Genomic DNA, 17,543 nt, shown 5'->3' on the forward strand with positions numbered 1-17,543 from the left:
CACCTACCAGACAGGAGATAAATCACTAGTAAACAGGGCTGCCCAGAAGGTTAGGAGAGCTAATATACACACAAGTAGTTTTTTTTTTATTATGATGGTAAATCTTGTTATTATAAATGTTTTGAGTCTAAACACAAAAACTGGGGGAGAGGGGACTAAATGGAAATAAAAGTCACTGATTTAAAAAAAAAAACTTAAAAATTGGAGCTATGGTTCAGTGGCTAAAAGCACTGGCTGCTCGTCCAGAGGACCTGGGTTTGATTCCCAGTGCCCACATGGTGGTTCAGAGCTACGTGTAACTGCAGTATTAGGGCATCCAACGCCTTCTTTGCCTTCCGAGGGTACTAGGTATATCCATAGTACACAGACATACACAAGGGCAAAAGATCCATACAGAAAATAAAAAAAATTTAGAAGTGTTTTGGTGGCCAAAGAACAATTTTTTTCTTTTTCTTTTTCTTTTTCTTTTTTTTTTTTTTTTTTTTTTGGAGCTGGGGACCGAACCCAGGGCCTTGTGCTTGCTAGGCAAGCGCTCTACCACTGAGCCAAATCCCCAACCCCCAAAGAACAATTTTTATAATCCTCTCTGACTGCAGCTTCAAAATGCTGAAGGATTTTCACACCTATGAATTTTTCAGTTTTCACCCGACCCCTCAGGACCTATCGAAGGTCCTCTTCTTCCTCAATGAGGACTCTAAACTGCCTGGGAACTAAACCTAGGGGCTCGAGATACATGAACCCTCTAGTATGGAGTTACTCTTTACTCTTACTTTCAAACAAGATCTCACTAAGTTGCCCAGGCTGGCCTCGAACTCGTAATCCTCCTGCTTCCACCTCCTGAGTATCTGAGATTGTGAGCTTGCACCAAGCCTGGCCTGTGACCTTTAAATCTTAAAAGGTCATTCAGTAGTACCAAGGGTAGCTTGTTGCCACCTACTTCCAAGTGTCACAGGACCCCACCTGCCTCTCGGCACCTCCTCACTCCCGGGGGGCCCCACGCGATCCGTGATACATCCAAGTGACCTTTAATACCCTTCTGCCTTAGTGAACATCTAATGAGACCTCGTGTGAGGACCCTTTCTCTCCTTTTTCTGGCGTGTTCCGTCTTCCTGCACCTTCCTTGCTTACGTATCTGTCAAAGGACTTGTCTACTGCAGATGTGACCTTCAGTTCCTAAAGTCTTCAGAGGGCAGTGGTTCACCCACTTTCTAATACAAAGAGTCAGTCTGAATACTCAGTATTTCTAGGTTTAATTGTGAAAGTAGCTCTAAAATGATAATTAAAATTGTAACATTAACAGGAGACTGAACAAGTCACCCCAGACAGTCTCTGTAATCGATAAGACGTTTTATAAAATTAATATTAAATATGGTACTACAAGACACTGCGAGAATAAAAATGGAAGTAAGACATTATCATTCCGTGAACACTAATTCCAGGGAAGGGTAAGAGAGTTGGACGTTTAAAAATTAAATCGGGTGCTGGGGATTTAGCTCAGTGGTAGAGCGCTTACCTAGGAAGCACAAGGCCCTGGGTTCGGTCCCCAGCTCCGAAAAAAAAGAACCAAAAAAAAAAAAAAATTAAATCGAACCCTTAAAATCGGGATGACAGAATGAAACACCCGAAGGGAGACACTCTCTCTGCCTTTAGGAGGACAGACCAAGTCACAGAGGAAATGAACAGCAGATCCAACCACACCAAAATAACAGGGTGTGCTTGCAAAGGACAAATGGAAAAGTATTTACAGAAAGTGTGATAGACAAACAGATTAAAGTTCTATTTCATTAAACCTCAGATAAGTGAATGGCAGTGAAGTTATTTTCTCAGAGAAGTGAGCCAAAAAGAAACAAAAAAATATAGCCGGTGACTGAGTGTGTCAAAAATCATCTCAACTGAGCTGGAGAGATGGCTCAGAGGGGAGCCCCTGCAGGGTTGGTTCCCAGCACCCACATCAGACGGCACACAGCCACCTAGAGGTTCAGTTGAAGGAAACTCAGGCCTTGTGGCCTCTGTAAGCACCTGTACCTGCATGCACATGGTGCACATAAATCCACATAGGTGTACACATACATACGCACAAATATTATATAGTATATGTACACACACATATATATGTGTGTGTATATATACATATAGAGAATACACACACATCTCTCTATATATAGTTGTCATACATAGCAAGGAAGTGTACATTAATACCATAATGCCACCTTTCATGCACACATGCAGAGTTGGTTCACACATTGCATTTCAAATGCTAATACTGCACCCTGTACTAAAGCAGAAGTGTGTCCCTAATATATTAGTTGGTTTTTAAAGACAATGGCATGATTCTTTTCAAAGCAATCTGAACCAAATTTCACATCGTCAATCATGCCCTAGTGTAGCCTGCTATGGTGGCACACACCTTTATACCCCAGCACTCTTGAGGCAGAGGCAGAAGCAGAGGCAGAGGCAGAGGCAGGGGCAGGGGCAGGGGGAGGGGCAGGGGCAGGGGGAGGGGGAGGGGCAGGGGCAGGGGCAGGGGCAGGGACAGGGGCAGAGGCAGAGGCAGGGGCAGAGGCAGGGGCAGGGGCAGGGGCAGGGGCAGGGGCAGGGGCAGAGGCAGAGGCAGAGGCAGAGGCAGAGGAGGCAGAGGAGGCAGAGGAGGCAGAGGAGGCAGAGGAGGCAGAGGCAGAGGAGGCAGAGGAGGCAGAGGAGGCAGAGGAGGCAGAGGAGGCAGAGGCAGAGGAGGCAGAGGCAGAGGAGGCAGAGGCAGAGGAGGCAGAGGAGGCAGAGGCAGAGGAGGCAGAGGCAGAGGAGGCAGAGGCAGAGGAGGCAGAGGAGGCAGAGGCAGAGGCAGAGGCAGAGGCAGAGGAGGCAGAGGCAGAGGCAGAGGCAGAGGCAGAGGCAGAGGCAGAGGCAGAGGCAGAGGCAGAGGCAGAGGAGGCAGAGGCAGAGGCAGAGGCAGAGGCAGAGGCAGAGGCAGAGGCAGGCGGATCTCTGAGTTCGAGGCCAGCCTGGTGTACAGTGAAAGAAAGTATCAGGGTAGCCAGAGCTGTAGAGTGAGACCCAGTCTCAAAAAACAAAGCAAAGCAAAACAAAACAAAAGACATGTAGAACCGGAAGATAATAATTAGGAAGGGCCTGACTGTATCCTATGCACGGGAAGACAGCTTGAGTTCGGAAAACGATCGTGAGTGGGTTTATTGATCCACTGAGTAGTTTTGCAGTCCTTGGGATTGATCCTAGGGCCTCATGCACACTAGGTTAGCACTCTGCCACTGGGCTCTATATCCAGGCCTCTTTTCACCTTTTAAAAATTGTGTTTCTCTTACCTGCTTGGGAGGGGAGATCTTACTATGTGGTTCAAGCTGACTTGGCACTCACTGGGTAGCCCAGGCAGGCTTTGAATCTCTGAGCCTCCTTCCCCAGTCACCCAAGCATCAGGGACCGTCCTTTGAGCTTTACATTGAAATGTGTTCTTTCCTCTACTGCTACAATTCTCTGGAATTGTATATTATTTCGATACATTTTAAACTAATTGTCTCTTTAAAATGATTTTAGGTGGGGAGGGGAAGATGGCTCAGGGGTTAGGTGTGGCTTCCTTTACTTCCTGCTAAGGGTAGCCAGCATTCTCTTCTCTCCTCCACGGAGGACATCCATACACACACAGCCTACACACACACACACACACACACACACACACACACACACACACACACACACGAAGAGAGAGGGGGAGGGGAGGGGAGGAAGAGGGAGAGAGGGAGAAAGGGAGGGAGGGAGAGAGGGAGAAAGGGAGGGAGAGAGGGAGAGAGGGAGAGAGGGAGAAAGGGAGGAAGGGAGGGAGGGAGGGAGAGAGGGAGAGAGGGAGGGAGGGAGGAAGGGAAGGAGGGAGGGAGAGAGGGAGAGAGGGAGAGAGGGAGAAAGGGAGGGAAGGAGGGAGAGAGGGAGAGAGGGAGAGAGGGAGAGAGGGAGAAGGGGAGGAGGGAGAGGGCGGGAGAGAGGGAGTTTAGACAGGAGAGGAGAGAATGTTGACCCAAGGAGCCGATACTCTTCCAATCACCTCCATTATCACAAGTGGCTATAGAAAGAGATCAGTCTGGAAGCCCCAGCCCAGCATCCAAAGCCTTAACAGAAAGTGCAAAGGATTGAGGTAAAAGTTCAGCCGGAGCCACTGATCCTTATGGCTGTCCAGTGTTCTCCAGCTTCTCCCCAACACACAGACAGACACACTTTATCATTAAAGTGGCAGTGGGAAGGGAGAAAATATTTCTACATACCTATGTAATTCCCCCATTTAATTTTAATTCTAGCACCATCCTTATATACTAGCCAGAAGCTTTGTCCAAAACAAAAAACGCATAGAAACATTGGCAAGGCTTGTGGCTATGCTCTTCCTCTGGCCAAACAGAAGGGAAGAGTGCCAAACAGTCAGAGAGCTAAACAGAAACATCTGGAAGGAAGTAGTCTCTTTGCCAAGGACCCAACTGTCCTGTCAAAAAACACCCACATCTCTTTGGAGTTGTGCGCTGTACCAGGCCTCGGGCTTGGCTGGGGTGAGCCACAGGTCGAGGGCAAGCCGCAAGACCTGAATCTCCAGCTGGGCGAGCCCGCTGCGTGACGCAGCCTTGTGGGCGTGGCGAGCCTCCCGCAACAGGTGCTGCAGAGCCTTGGGGATGAGGCCAGCCTGGCCAAGGGAAGGGTGGAGCTCCAGCAGATGGACGTTTTCTGAACCTGGGCTTGAAGAGAAGAAAGGGTGATTTGATTTTTCACGACAAAGAATATAGATACATTTTGTATTGAAGATATCTGACTTTATATTTTTAAAGACCAGTATCACAGCACGTCCTGATCTTTCTCCGGACAGGGAAACCCAAGGGAATTAACCAGTACTGCATTATGCTCCTTGCTTTAACGCAAGCCCTGTAAAGTGGAAAGAAACTGACATATTTCCAACTGTCCCGTAAGCAATGGCTATAACAAACCCTCCATGCTTCAATGACTGCCTGGAAAAAAAGAATATCTGAAGAATAAAAACGATAAGGTAAGGGGTTGGGGATTTAGCTCAGTGGTAGAGCGCTTGCCCTGGGTTCGGTCCCCAGCTCCAAAAAAAAAAAAAAAAAAAAAAAAAAAAAAAAAAAAAAAAAAAAAAAAAAGAAAAAAAGAAAAGAAAAAATGATAAGGTAAGAAAACAATAATTTCCACTATTCTTAGCATCTATTTTTCGCCTGAGTTTTTTCCTTTGCTCCCCCAACCCCCCCCTCCCCGATGTTAATGGATAGAGACAATTTTTAAGTTCTCTGTACACTGAGGGCCTCATAGAATAGATGAGGCCAAAAAAAACAAAACAAAACAAAACAAAACAAAACACTTGTCTGCATATTGTTTTTAAATAGAAGATACAGAACAAGTCAGGGGTCTTCCTACCTTAAAACGGAAGAGCACAAATATTCCCGTTAGAATCTACGTAAATGGGTTTCAGCTTGGTCCTAGATCTTAAAGCTCAACGCCTGAAAACCAGCTTCAACCGTGCCAATGGCACTGGGTTTGGAGACTACTCTGACAGCTACGAGGACCCATTTTAGCCCTAGCCTGATCTGCCAAAAGCCATTTCCTGAACAGCATATTCTCTCCATGGCAAGACGTAACACACACACACGGCTGGTGCCAAGCTCGTTACGGTGAAGACATCAGCGCCGTGCGAGATCAACAGGGGAGATGCAGTTTCACAAACTGAACTTCTTAAGAAGGTAGAATCTTGGGGTTGAGGATTTAGCTCAGTGGTAGAGCGCTTGCCTAGCGAGCGCAAGGCCCTGGGTTCGGTCCCCAGCTCCGAAAAAAAGAAAAAAGAAAAAAAGAAGGTAGAATCTTAGCTACTGTCTCTCACAGTCCCCTGCCTGTTCCAGAGATGTAACCTATCATGGCGACAACCTTACATAAAGACTGTGTTTGATGTGCACCTACGGGACCTCAGGGCCACGCCTATGTCCATGTCTATGTCCTCAAAAGTGTGTGCTGGGTATGGAGAGAAGAGAGACAATTACTCCCCACCTTGTGGCAGCAATGGGGAGATTTTGATCTCAGGCTATCCTGCTCGACTTGGGGTCTGCCATCTCAAGGAGCCCTCCAACTCAAAGACTAGAAAGGAACAGGGGAAGGAAGTAGTCACGTTGACAGCGTGACAAAACGTGCACCCGCCCTGAGTGGTCTCGGGAAATCCAATACTGCTCATTGGAGGGTAATGCCCAGAGGTTCATCTGGCCAATTCTCAGAAGCCTCTTTAGCAATACTGTGAGAAGAAAGAAGTTCCTTTCAGAGCAACTTAAAAGCTCACACAGGCTTCAGATAAATGAGCTAGGCTCAAGGTCTCTCTCACTTCCACTCGGCACTGAATGGGGCTTAAAAGCTTAGTACTTTGATCCAAAACTGCATTCTTAATTGCTGTGGAAGATTAAATGTAAAATGCTAAAGACAGCGCCAACTTACCAGCTGTTGTTGATGGAAACAAATTGCTTGCAAATTATGTTCAGGGGAAGACCGAACGTCTTGGGAGCCTCAGGATGATCCCCTCGCCAGAGACTCTGGACGTACTCCTGCTGCTGCTCTAACTAAAAAGAATAAATATTCCCAGGACCTGGGCTGTGAACTTAGACAGGAGAAAGCTAAACCCCTTGTGTTCCTGTCTCTTCCCCTAGTTTTCACCTTGAACGCGGTTTTGATTACAACGGGACATTCTGGGCTCTCAGCAAAACATCAGCCAAGGAAAGGAAAGCCAACCATTTTGAAAATGCAAAGAAAGCTGGAACTTTCGTACACGCCTTCTATCCCAGCACCCGGCAGGCAGAGACAGGTGGATCTCTGTGAGTTCCCGGCCAGCCTGAGAGTTTCAGACCAGCTGGAGGTACACAAGGAGTACGAGGCAGCCAGGGCTACAGGGCAGGAGACTGTCTCAATAAAACAAAATAAAGTAAAATAAAATAAAATAAAATTCAAAAGCCAAGCGTGGTGGTTTATCTCTACAACCCCAGAGCTGAGGCGGGCTGAGGCAGGACTGCCAGGAGCTCCCGACAAGCCTAGGCTACTGTGTGAGAACTTACCTCAAAAACAAAAACAAACCAAACAAAACCACCCAAACAAACATTCACCTATAAGGGAAAAAAAAAATCAAAGTTTTATATGACAGTGTCTTAGAAAAGTCCTTTTATCGATGATAACTCTATGATCTCATAAAACACGAGGTTCTTGATTCCTTGTGAATCAACTGTCATTGAGGTTAGAAACCTCCATTTAAAACCTAAGTTATGGGGTTGGGGATTTAGCTCAGCGGTAGAGCGCTTGCCTAGCAAGCACAAGGCCCTGGGTTCGGTCCCCAGCTCCGAGAAAAAAAAAAGAAAAAAAGACTTAAGTTATGCTTGACATTCAGAAGTGCAAATGACTTACAGATAAACGTTCTGCCCAGAAAACCCAGATGCAATGAAAGAATGTTGTTGTTGTCGTCATCATCATCATCATCATCATCATCATCATCATCATCATCACTATTTTGGCTTAGGTCGTCCATCCTCTTCCCAGATGGAGCTATTAAAGCCGTACTCACGTGGTAGCTGAGGATGCTCCTCACTAGCTGCAGGTGGAGCCTCAGGCAGGTACAGTCGTCTTGGTAGGCCTTAGTGAAATACGAGTGGCTGAAATCCAACTTAGGGCGTCGGTGCATAATGTCAGTCATGGCTTGTGCTAGAGCAAGCCGTTCTTCAGGGTCCAAGGTGTGCTGGTAGGCTTCCAAGTAACTATCAAGAAGCTGAAAAGAAGAAGAAGAAGAAGAAGAAGAAGAAGAAGAAGAAGAAGAAGAAGAAGAAGAAGAAGAAGAGGAGGAGGAGGAGGAGGAGGAGGAGGAGGAGGAGGAGGAGGAGGAAGAGGAAGAAGAAGAAGAAGAAGAGGAAGAGGAAGAGGAAGAGGAAGAGGAAGAAGGGGAAGGGGAAGGGGAAGGGGAAGAGGAAGAAAAAGAAGGGGAAGGGGAAGGGGAAGGGGAAGAAGAAGAAGGGGAAGGGGAAGAAGAAGAGGAAGAGGAGGAAGAGGAAGAGGAAGAGAAGGAGGAGGAAGAGGAAGGAGAAGAAGGAGGAGAAGAAGAAGAAGAAGAAGAAGAAGAAGAAGAAGAAGAAGAAGAAGAAAAAGAAGAGGAAGAGGAGAGGAAGAGGAGGAGGAGGAGGAGGAAGAGAAGGAGGAAGAGGAGGAGGAAGAGGAAGAAGAATGAGGAGGAGGAGGAGGAGGAGGAGGAGGAGGAGGAGGAGGAGAAGAAGAAGAAGAAGAAGAAGAAGAAGAAGAAGAAGAAGAAGAAGAAGAAGAAGAAGAAGAAGAAGAAGAAGAAGAAGAAGAAGATGATGATGATGATGGTAAGGGTTTGGGTCAGGATAGAGCGAGACAGCTCTGGGGCCAGCAAACAAGATGGAGGCTTTATCCTGGGCTTTAACTGCCCCCAGGGCCTTAGCAGAAGACAGATGCTGGAACCTCAGGGTAGCTATCAGTCTGGTCTGTGCAAATATAGTAAGAACTGGTGCAGCTAGCAAACCAGCAGAGTGAAGAGACAAGAGCTGAGGCTTACACCACGGATCCAGGGCTGGACTTGAGTTTGATCTATCTACTTCTGTTTTTCCTTCTCTTGATCTTTACAAACAAAAGGAATGTTAGACAGTTGATACTGTCGCTCTACAATATAAACTCGAATAAGACAACACCCCAATGCCTGCCATTCCTAGAAGCCTACCCTCTTTCCTTCGCCTGGTTACTTCTCTACAATGTATCACTCTGGTTAGATCTTTTCATCCATTCATCTGCCTACTTACAGCCTGGAAGATGAGCTTTCATGAGTCGGCTACTTTGAGTCCCCTGTTCTCTGAAGACCTCCACATGGGCACACGGTCAACACTTCTGTCTTTCATCACTGATCTCCAAGGCACAGGCACTGAATTGCGGAGTGCTGGGGCGAGTTTTCCTCTTTTACCCAAGAAGGTTAAACACTTCAGACTGAACAGACATTGGGAATCAGATGTCACCTAAAAAGGGATGTTTACATCTGTCTGCCCAACGTCAAGGCAAGGCTTGTGGACAGTGACCCTAGGATGTTCCAGTCTGTACCTGTGACGTTCTGCATGTAAAATACCCCCTAAGGATTCATGTGTTTGAACATTTGGTCTCCAGCTGGTGGCACAGTTTTGAGAGGTTGTGGAACCTTTGAAGCATGGAAAAAAGTGGATCTGACCGTGTGGGGCTTGAAGTTTATAGCCCAGCATACCTTTCGGTCCCACCTCTACTTCCTGTTCCTGTCCCACCTCTACTTCCTGTTCCTGCCCGCCTCTACTTCCTGTTGTGCTGAGATGTGAGGCGGTAAGGACTCTCCCTCCTGGAAGGTGTGCCAGGGGTTAGAGACTCACAGTTCACAGAGTAGACTCAGAAGTGAAGAAAGATGGGGCTCCCTTTGACTCTAAGTTCACCCCACAGTAAAAAAGGAGCAGGGTGCTCTTGGCGACCGGATCGCCTCACCCAAGAGTCACACTAGAATATTAGCCAATCATTAAGTGATAGAAAGGAAAAACTGAGACGAAGGAGGAGTGACTAGACAGGCTACGGGCGACACTCAGCTGTCCCAGGGAGAGATTAGAGAAGAAACATTTACTTTTTAATTCATTCTAGCCCAGTGTGAACCCTAGTGGCTGGGCCAGGGTAATCCTGGGAGCTGGCTTATGGTATTTACACTTCTTGACCTATTTTTTGGACAAAGAGTCCAATTGTTGGTTATTTGATGAGGGAAGTTGGTTAATAAAAATAATTTTTAAATTCCAAGTTTTCCTTTCCCAGCCCTGGCTCCCAGAATGATGACTCAATGAGACTACAATGAGACTAATTCATTGTTATTAAATGCATAGACCATAAACTTTGGCTCATACCCTGACTACCTTGTAATGTATTTAACCCATTCAAACTATTCTGCGTCTACCACTTTGGTTAGTTATCTCTCCTCAGTTCCTGCCTGCTTCTTCCCTCCAGTCCCCTCAGAGTCCCCACAGAGTCTTCTCAGTGTCTTTCTCGGCGTCTTCCTGAGTTCTCCTACCTGCATCCATCTCCTCTGTCCTCTGCCTTGTCTCATCTCCTCAGTCTCTCCCCAAGTCTCTCTTTTATACCCTTACTATTTCCCAGAATCCTCTCGCATCCTACTAGTGTCCCGCCTCCTTTTTTTTCTGCCTCAGCTCATTGGCCATCAGCTTTTTTACTGACAGGTGATGCTTATAAGAGATTCTCCTACAGAAGTTGGCTGGGGAGAAGAGTCCTTTGTATCCATCCCAATCTGGTGAGGCCACGTTGCAAAGGATCATGCTAAATTGAATTCTCATTATTGAATAAGGTTACCAGAGTCAGCCAATAAGAACATAGAATGGCCCAGCAGGCAAGATGGTTCAGGAAGTAAAGCACCTGCCACCAAGTCGGAGGACCCAAGTTCAATCCCGGGAACTCACGCGATAGAAAGCAAGAATACACTCTGCTAAGTTGTCCTTGGACTTGTCTGATGTAAGCTGTGGCTGCCTCCTGAGCCTCCCCCCAAATAAGGAGGAATACAGGGCATCCAACCAACTTTGAATTTCAGATAAATAGCAAATACTCTTTTAAGGTAAGCATGTCCCAAATGTTGGAGTATTTTCTCTGTTGAGAAGGAAAATATAAGTTAAGCTAATGTCATCTCTCGGTGTTCAGACTCATCCGAGAGGCGGTAACAGATGGATCACTGAGCAATTTCATGACAAATTCCTTCCTAGCAAGGGCGGGGCATGATCTTTCTGCCTCACCGGTTCTGTTTGTTATCCGTTTGTTAACTGGCCTGTTACCATTTAAACTCCGGGCTGGTATTTGCCTGAGAAGTCATCCTAACCTGTCAAATGTCACCTCTGTGTGTCAAGGGCCAACTCTCAGAAAGTAATGTGCCACACAGCAGGGCGAGTGGCCAGGAAATGTCTGAGGAAATAGGGAAGCAGACAAAACTGATGCTATCCAGCTTCCCTGGGTCTATCTTTTTTTTTTCTTTTTTTTCTTCTTTTTTTTTTCTTTTTTTTCCGGAGCTGGGGACCGAACCCAGGGCCTTGTGCTTGCTAGGCGAGCGCTCTACCACTGAGCTAAATCCCCAGCCCCTACGATAACTTTTAAAGATAGTACTTTACCTCACACCAAAGTGTCAAACGGAAAACCAATGGTAGACACAACTTACCACACAACCTCTTTTCCCTTATTACGGGGATAATGCACAAAACTCATTTTAGGGCTGTATACAGATGCAAATTCAAGTTGTAGAACGTATCTGGTTACTGTGGAGAGAGCATCAGGAGATAGGACAGCATGATCCAGGAGCTGCCACACCAACTTTCTGGCCACTCTTGTCCCTCAAGCCATTAAGCTGACATCAGCTTTAATTTTATGAGTTATTCTAAAGAACTGAAAGGACCTAATATGTCCCAGAACCTCTTAAGTGGTGATACCAATATATTTAACAATCGAAAATGGCTGAGGAGACTTGGCACCAGAGTCAGTGTGCAGGACAGGGATCAATTGTACCTCAGATGAAAATTTGGCTTAGCCATTTAAGATGGGCTCTTTGCCCAGAGTTTCTGACTTGGAAGACCATATTCTACAATTTTGGCCCAGAAAGCTCAGTTTCTACAGGGAACTTATTCTCAGGGCAGGCTGGAGGGGGGATATTTTCAACAATTGCTTTAAATTAAGATAGTTCTGTGTACCCTGGGAGGAACTAGTGGGCAGCTTGACAGCTTAGCATAGAATGAGCTACAGGCTCCTACAGTCCCTGCTGAGTGCTTACTCTTCTGGGTTTTTTCTGCCCTTTGACTCTCCTATTGCCATGGAATACCCTGCCTCAGGGGAAGAGAAAACTAGGACATGTGTAGACACACACACACACACAAATACACACACATATATACACTCAAACACATACACACATACATACACACAAACACACACATATACACAAACACACAAACACACATACATATAAACACACACACCTACATACACAAACACATACATACGTACACAAACACATAAACACATACATACACAAACAAACACACACATACACACATACACAAACACACACATAAACACACATACAAACACACATACAAACACACATACATATAAACACATATACACACATATACATACGTAACAAACACACACACACAAACACATACATACATATACACACACACACTACACACACAAACATGCAAACAAAAACACACATACATACACACAAACACTACATACACAAACACACATATATACACATACATATATACACAAACACACATGCATACATACATACAAATACATACACATATACACATACATACACACACACACACACAGAAAGAAACACTTAAAAACTTGTGTCTGGAGTAATGACTTTGCCTTCTTTCATTTAATACAGACAATTACCACAGGACAAGTCCCAATCTCCCATTTACTTAGTTGGTCGGCGTGAGGCTCTCACTGGCAGGTCAAGGTCATGTGTGAAAAAGAACTGTCTTCCAAAGCTCGAGCCTTGCACCTTTTCAGCTCAGACACTTGTTTCCAAACAACAGAGACCTACGTCTCCATGAGTAACCAATCAGAGGGCACAAAACATTAACCATCCAGTCTGCTACAAAAGCAGTTAGAAGAAGCCACCGTCACTCCTGATTTTCAGACCGTGTCACAGCTGCAGGAGTGTGGCTTCCACCTCCCACGGCACCCCCTGGCAGAGGCCTGCACAGCCGCCCGTGGCCCTGAACACTGACCCCACTCTGGCGCCTTGAGGGAGCATCACCCCCAATATTGTACTGTGCTCTGCATCACTGGGCATCCTCCAGCTTTTTCCTGTCGCTCGTTTGGCTTCAGTTTTGGCTACTCCGTCTGCTCCACAGCCTACCGCATAAAGTAGGTGTCACCAAGGGCCCAGTCAGACTCTCCACCTTTTCCTATCCGTGGCTATGGTTCAACATCCACGGTCATGTCTCAGCCATATCTACTTCCTGGCTTTCGATGTGTAACTCCCCACAACACATTCACATCTGAGGCTGCACCTCCACTCGATGACGTGTGTCTTTGAGTGCACTTGTATCTTCTTTAACGATCCTTCACTCTTCCTGCACTGTGCGTTAACTAGTAGCTCCTTCCTAGGCCCTTGGAAACCCCTTCTAATCTCTTTTTACTCTCTCACTCCAAACTCCATCTCCAATCCTCAACTCCTACCCTGTCCCCTTCAGAGTGATGGCATCTGCTCCCCTTCCTGCCCCCACGGCTACATCCTTGTCACCAGGTCCCTCCTCACTCTCCAGATCGCCACTGGAGGTGATCTGTTCCCTAGAGAGTTTTTACGCAGCTCATCCTCTATGAGGACATTAAGACAGCGACTAAAAACAAGACTAGGCTCACCCTACGGCTCTTTTCACGTCCCCAAAGCTTCTCAAATGTGGGTCACAACAGCCATGTAACAGAATAGAGGGATCGCACACTCACACACATGCGTGCACGCACGTGCGCACACACACACACACACACACACACACACACACACACAGGGCAATATTAAAAGGTTCCTGAAAACACAACAACTGAAAATTAGCTCAGAATCAAATAATCAAATGCATAAGAGCAGTGCTTGCCCACACTGCATCATGGGACTTCCATGCCGGCCAACTTCTGAACACACAGCATGCATACTTCATAATGTCACCCCACTATACGGTGCCAATGAACACTGCCTGAAATACCCAGCAGAGACCCGAGACCCCTGTATGTTACAAATGTCAGTGTTTTACTGTACATGGAGGTATTCTGCTCTTATAAAAGCATGATGTTTTACTTATGGAAAACAATTATTTGTTTTCTCACTGTCATTCCTCATCATGTTAAAATTAGCCTATCTTGGGGTTGGGGATTTAGCTCAGTGGTACAGCGCTTGCCTAGCAAGTGCAAGGCCCTGGGTTCGGTCCCCAGCTCTGAAAAAAAGAAAAGAAAAAAAATTAGCCTATCTTTGAATCGAATTATATTAGAAAAACAAGGACAGCTATTTCATTAGTATGGAAATTTTACTTTCCTTCTTAGTAAGAGGCAGAGCCACAATATGCCAAAGGGTTATTTTAAACTAATTTTTTTTAATGATTCATTATCAGTGACATCTGACTTGTATATCTATTGTATATGCCTGGAGTCATATGCAGTTCGAAGAGTCATAGACAGTTGAAATCCTGTCTCAAGCAAACAAACAACAAAAAAACAGTGAAAAACAGACAAAAACTGTGTACAATTTTCTTGGGCAAAATGGATTACAAGTGGGGAATTCCAAGAAACCCAAGTTATCCAGTGAACTTTAAAATCAGCGATTCCCGGGGGTTGGGGATTTAGCTCAGTGGTAGAGCACTTGCCTAGCAAGTGCAAGGCCCTGGGTTCGGTCCCCAGCTCCGAAAAAAAAAGAAAAAAGAAAAAAAAATCAGCGATTCCCAAGCCCTTACCAGTGTGTACCCCAAACAGGGTCGGTATGTAAATCCCGCCCCCCAATAGCAGTCTACCAAGGAAGGATTCTACTTTGCCAACCTCCGTGTGATATTCTAAACGGCATTTTCCATGCTTAGGAATCTTTCTCTGCCAGACGCCTTATTAATCTTTTAGCGGTGAGATGTAGTCTGTTCCTCTGGGAAGACTTAGGGACAGTTTTCTCCGTTTTAATAGTCCCCAGACAAGACAAATATCCCTTTCCTCCGAAGCCCCTACCTCTCTTTTGGCAGAGATTGGATAAACGTTTATAGACCACAGATTTCGCTTTTTCTATGATTTGTAGAAATGTACCTTTTTAATGATGGCAAATCTTATGTAATTATATAACCCAGAGCGTCTCTCTAGATGTCTTTAAACAGTAAGGCATACTGTACTTCTGTCGTACGAGTCCTAGATGTTCAAGATGAAGAATCTACCTTTGTAGATCCTCAGAACTCTTAATATCTTCCTTAGACTATAACATGAACTCTCTCTTGCGTGCATCTGTAGAGCTCTGGGACAGCAACCAGCAAGATGAAATTTTAACTTTGCCGTTTTGTTTTGCTTATTTTTTTTTTGTGCGAGGCAGCCTTGTTACACTCAGGTGTAGTCCAGGCTGGCTTCACACTTGGGGCAATGCCTCTGCCTCCGCCTCCTGGGTGCTGTGATTACAGGTGTGCACCGCCACAGCCAGCAGACAGATCTTTGAGAGACAGTTTGCCTTCCAGAATCATACCTGGCGTTTGCACTCCAGAAGATTCGCCTCGCAGGCCCACAGGTCGTACAGCAGGGCAAATCTGTCCACGTTCGCATTGGCCCAGCCGAGGCGCTGGCTGCCCTCTGACCTGCTGTCCTCTCTGTGGCCTGGGAAGGAGTGAGTGGGAATGGTTAGAGACAAAGCTTCTCAAGTGCCCATCTCTGAAGAACTCAGAGCAGGTCTGAACGGGAGACTAGGACTCTCCACGGTGATCTGAAGTCCAAGGACCAGGCCTGAAGTCCACACATGTTGACTTCCAGGTCAACAAGAGTTTTTGTTTTCGCTTCCTAAATTTAAACACTAATTTTAGTAATAATACCTTTTTCTTTTTCTTTTTTTAATACGGCGCCTCACTGTGTAGCTCTGGCTGGCCTAGAACTTGCTTTGCAGACCAGGCTGGCCTGAAACTCACAAACATCTACCTGCCTCTGTCTCCTTAGGTCTGAGATTACAAGTGTGCACCACCACACCTTGTTCAGTACTTTTTTTTTTTTTTTTTTGTCATTGTGAGACTGAGTCTCATGTAGCCCAGGCTGGCCCTAAACTCAGTCTCGTAGCTCGGGCTGGCCCTAAACTCACTATGTAGCAGGGGATGACCTTGAACTTTTGACCTCCTAGCTCGATGGCAAGAGTTGAGTCCTGGTATCACAGGCATGTCTAACGTGCCCAGCTGATGCAGTGCTAGGCATCAAACCTAGGACTTCCTGCATCCTTGGCAAGCACTTTACCAACTAAAGTACATGCCCAGACCTCTAAGGACTGTTCAAAAATAAAACCAGTTGACACGAAGTCTATGCTAAAATGGTCCCTGAATTTACAGCTTTAATAGGAGAACACACATCTCTCCTTTATCAGAAACTGATCTCTGGTGGTTTAACAACTCAGATCTATATAGTATTTTTTTCCTATGTGAAGTGTGTGTATGTATGTGTGACTGTGTATGTGTGTGAGTGTATGCGTATGTGTGTATATGTATATATTTATAAGTATATATATGTGTGTGTATGTGTATATGTCTGTGTGTGTATATGTGTGTGTTTATATGTATGAATGTGTGTGTCTGTATGTATGAATGTGTGTCTATGTGTATGTATATGTATGTGTGAATGTGTATATGTGTGAGTGTATATGCATGTGTGTATATTCATGTATATGTGCATATATATGTATGAGTGTGTATATATGTATATGTATGTGTGTATTGTGTATGTATGAATGTATGTGTATATATATATGTGTGTGTGAATGTGTGTATGTATGTGTTTATATGTGTGTGCCTGGATATATGAAGTATGTGGATATGTGAGTGTGTATATGCGTGTCTGTGTGTGAAAAGTGTGTATGTATGTGTGTACATGTGTGTATGTATATGTGTATGAAGTGTGTATGTGTGAGTGTGTGTGTGTGTGTGTGTATGTGAGAGAGAGAGAGAGAGAGGGAGAGAGAGAGAGAGAGAGAGAGAGAGAGAGAGAGAGAGAGAGAGAGACTTGTTTTCTCAGTACTGGAGATCTACCAGAGCCTTGTGTGCACCAACCACGTACTTTCCTATTGAGCTTCACCCCCAGCCCTGGCCAGTTGATTTTTTTTTTTAATTTCCCTCCTTACTTTTTTCTTTCTCAATATAATGGCTAGCAATGAGCAGCAGCTCTGACTCCAGTTCCTTCAAATCCTGCAGGGCGGTGTCATATACGACATACACGCCGAGCTGATCCTGGGTGTGGATGCAGCCAGCTTGTGTGCTGTAGAAGTCGTCCTGGTTCTCAGCTTCCGAGAACTCCAGGAACTGGATGCTGTGGACCTGGGGAGAGAAAGCCAAACCTCAAAGTTACTGGAAAAGGGAGAGTTATATTTTGTCAGTCCAAATGGCCAGGATGCTGGGTTTCTCCTCCCACACAGTGGGCTGCTGGTGTAGAGTCGCAAGCACGCTGAGTGTGCGAAGAGCTAAATTATATATAATCAAACACTGCGAAACTTTTGCTTTCCACAGGGAATTCAAATGTTTTTATCTCCCCCACCTTATAAAACCTTAATGCAAGCATTCTATCCCCCCTCCCAACCTGATAAAACTTTTGTTTACACAAAGGCCTGCCGCTTTCTTCTAACGGAAGAGACTTAAGTGACTGTCCCTTGCCTGTACATTTCTTTACTTCCTTTATGCAGACTCTTTAAAACCAGCCAGTTGTGAAAGACTGTGAAAGCTACTCTGGGAAAGGCACGGTCGTCT

At 45.6% G+C, this 17,543-nt stretch overlaps 1 protein-coding gene across 3 annotated transcripts in view; it reads right to left on the reverse strand.

The window, feature by feature from the left end:
- Positions 1–17,543, reverse strand: part of Ccdc162 (coiled-coil domain containing 162) — a 191,167-nt gene that overhangs the window by 102,299 nt on the left and 71,325 nt on the right. For all 3 annotated transcript variants that reach the window (XR_015645929.1, XM_087598712.1, XM_087598713.1), the window contains exons 15-19: positions 16,925–17,117; positions 15,299–15,426; positions 7,583–7,783; positions 6,472–6,593; positions 4,496–4,724 (exon numbers count right to left, since the gene is read on the reverse strand). Coding sequence is in view for 2 of the 3 variants with exons in the window: in XM_087598712.1 (XP_087454838.1) it covers positions 4,496–4,724; positions 6,472–6,593; positions 7,583–7,783; positions 15,299–15,426; positions 16,925–17,117 (873 nt within the window). In the remaining variant the exon portion in view is untranslated. The remainder of the gene's footprint in view (positions 1–4,495; positions 4,725–6,471; positions 6,594–7,582; positions 7,784–15,298; positions 15,427–16,924; positions 17,118–17,543) is intronic.

This window comes from Rattus norvegicus, chromosome 20, assembly GCF_021556685.1.
Source record: "Rattus norvegicus strain SHRSP/BbbUtx chromosome 20, alternate assembly SHRSP_T2T, whole genome shotgun sequence".
In the NCBI taxonomy this organism is placed as follows: domain Eukaryota; kingdom Metazoa; phylum Chordata; class Mammalia; order Rodentia; family Muridae; genus Rattus; species Rattus norvegicus.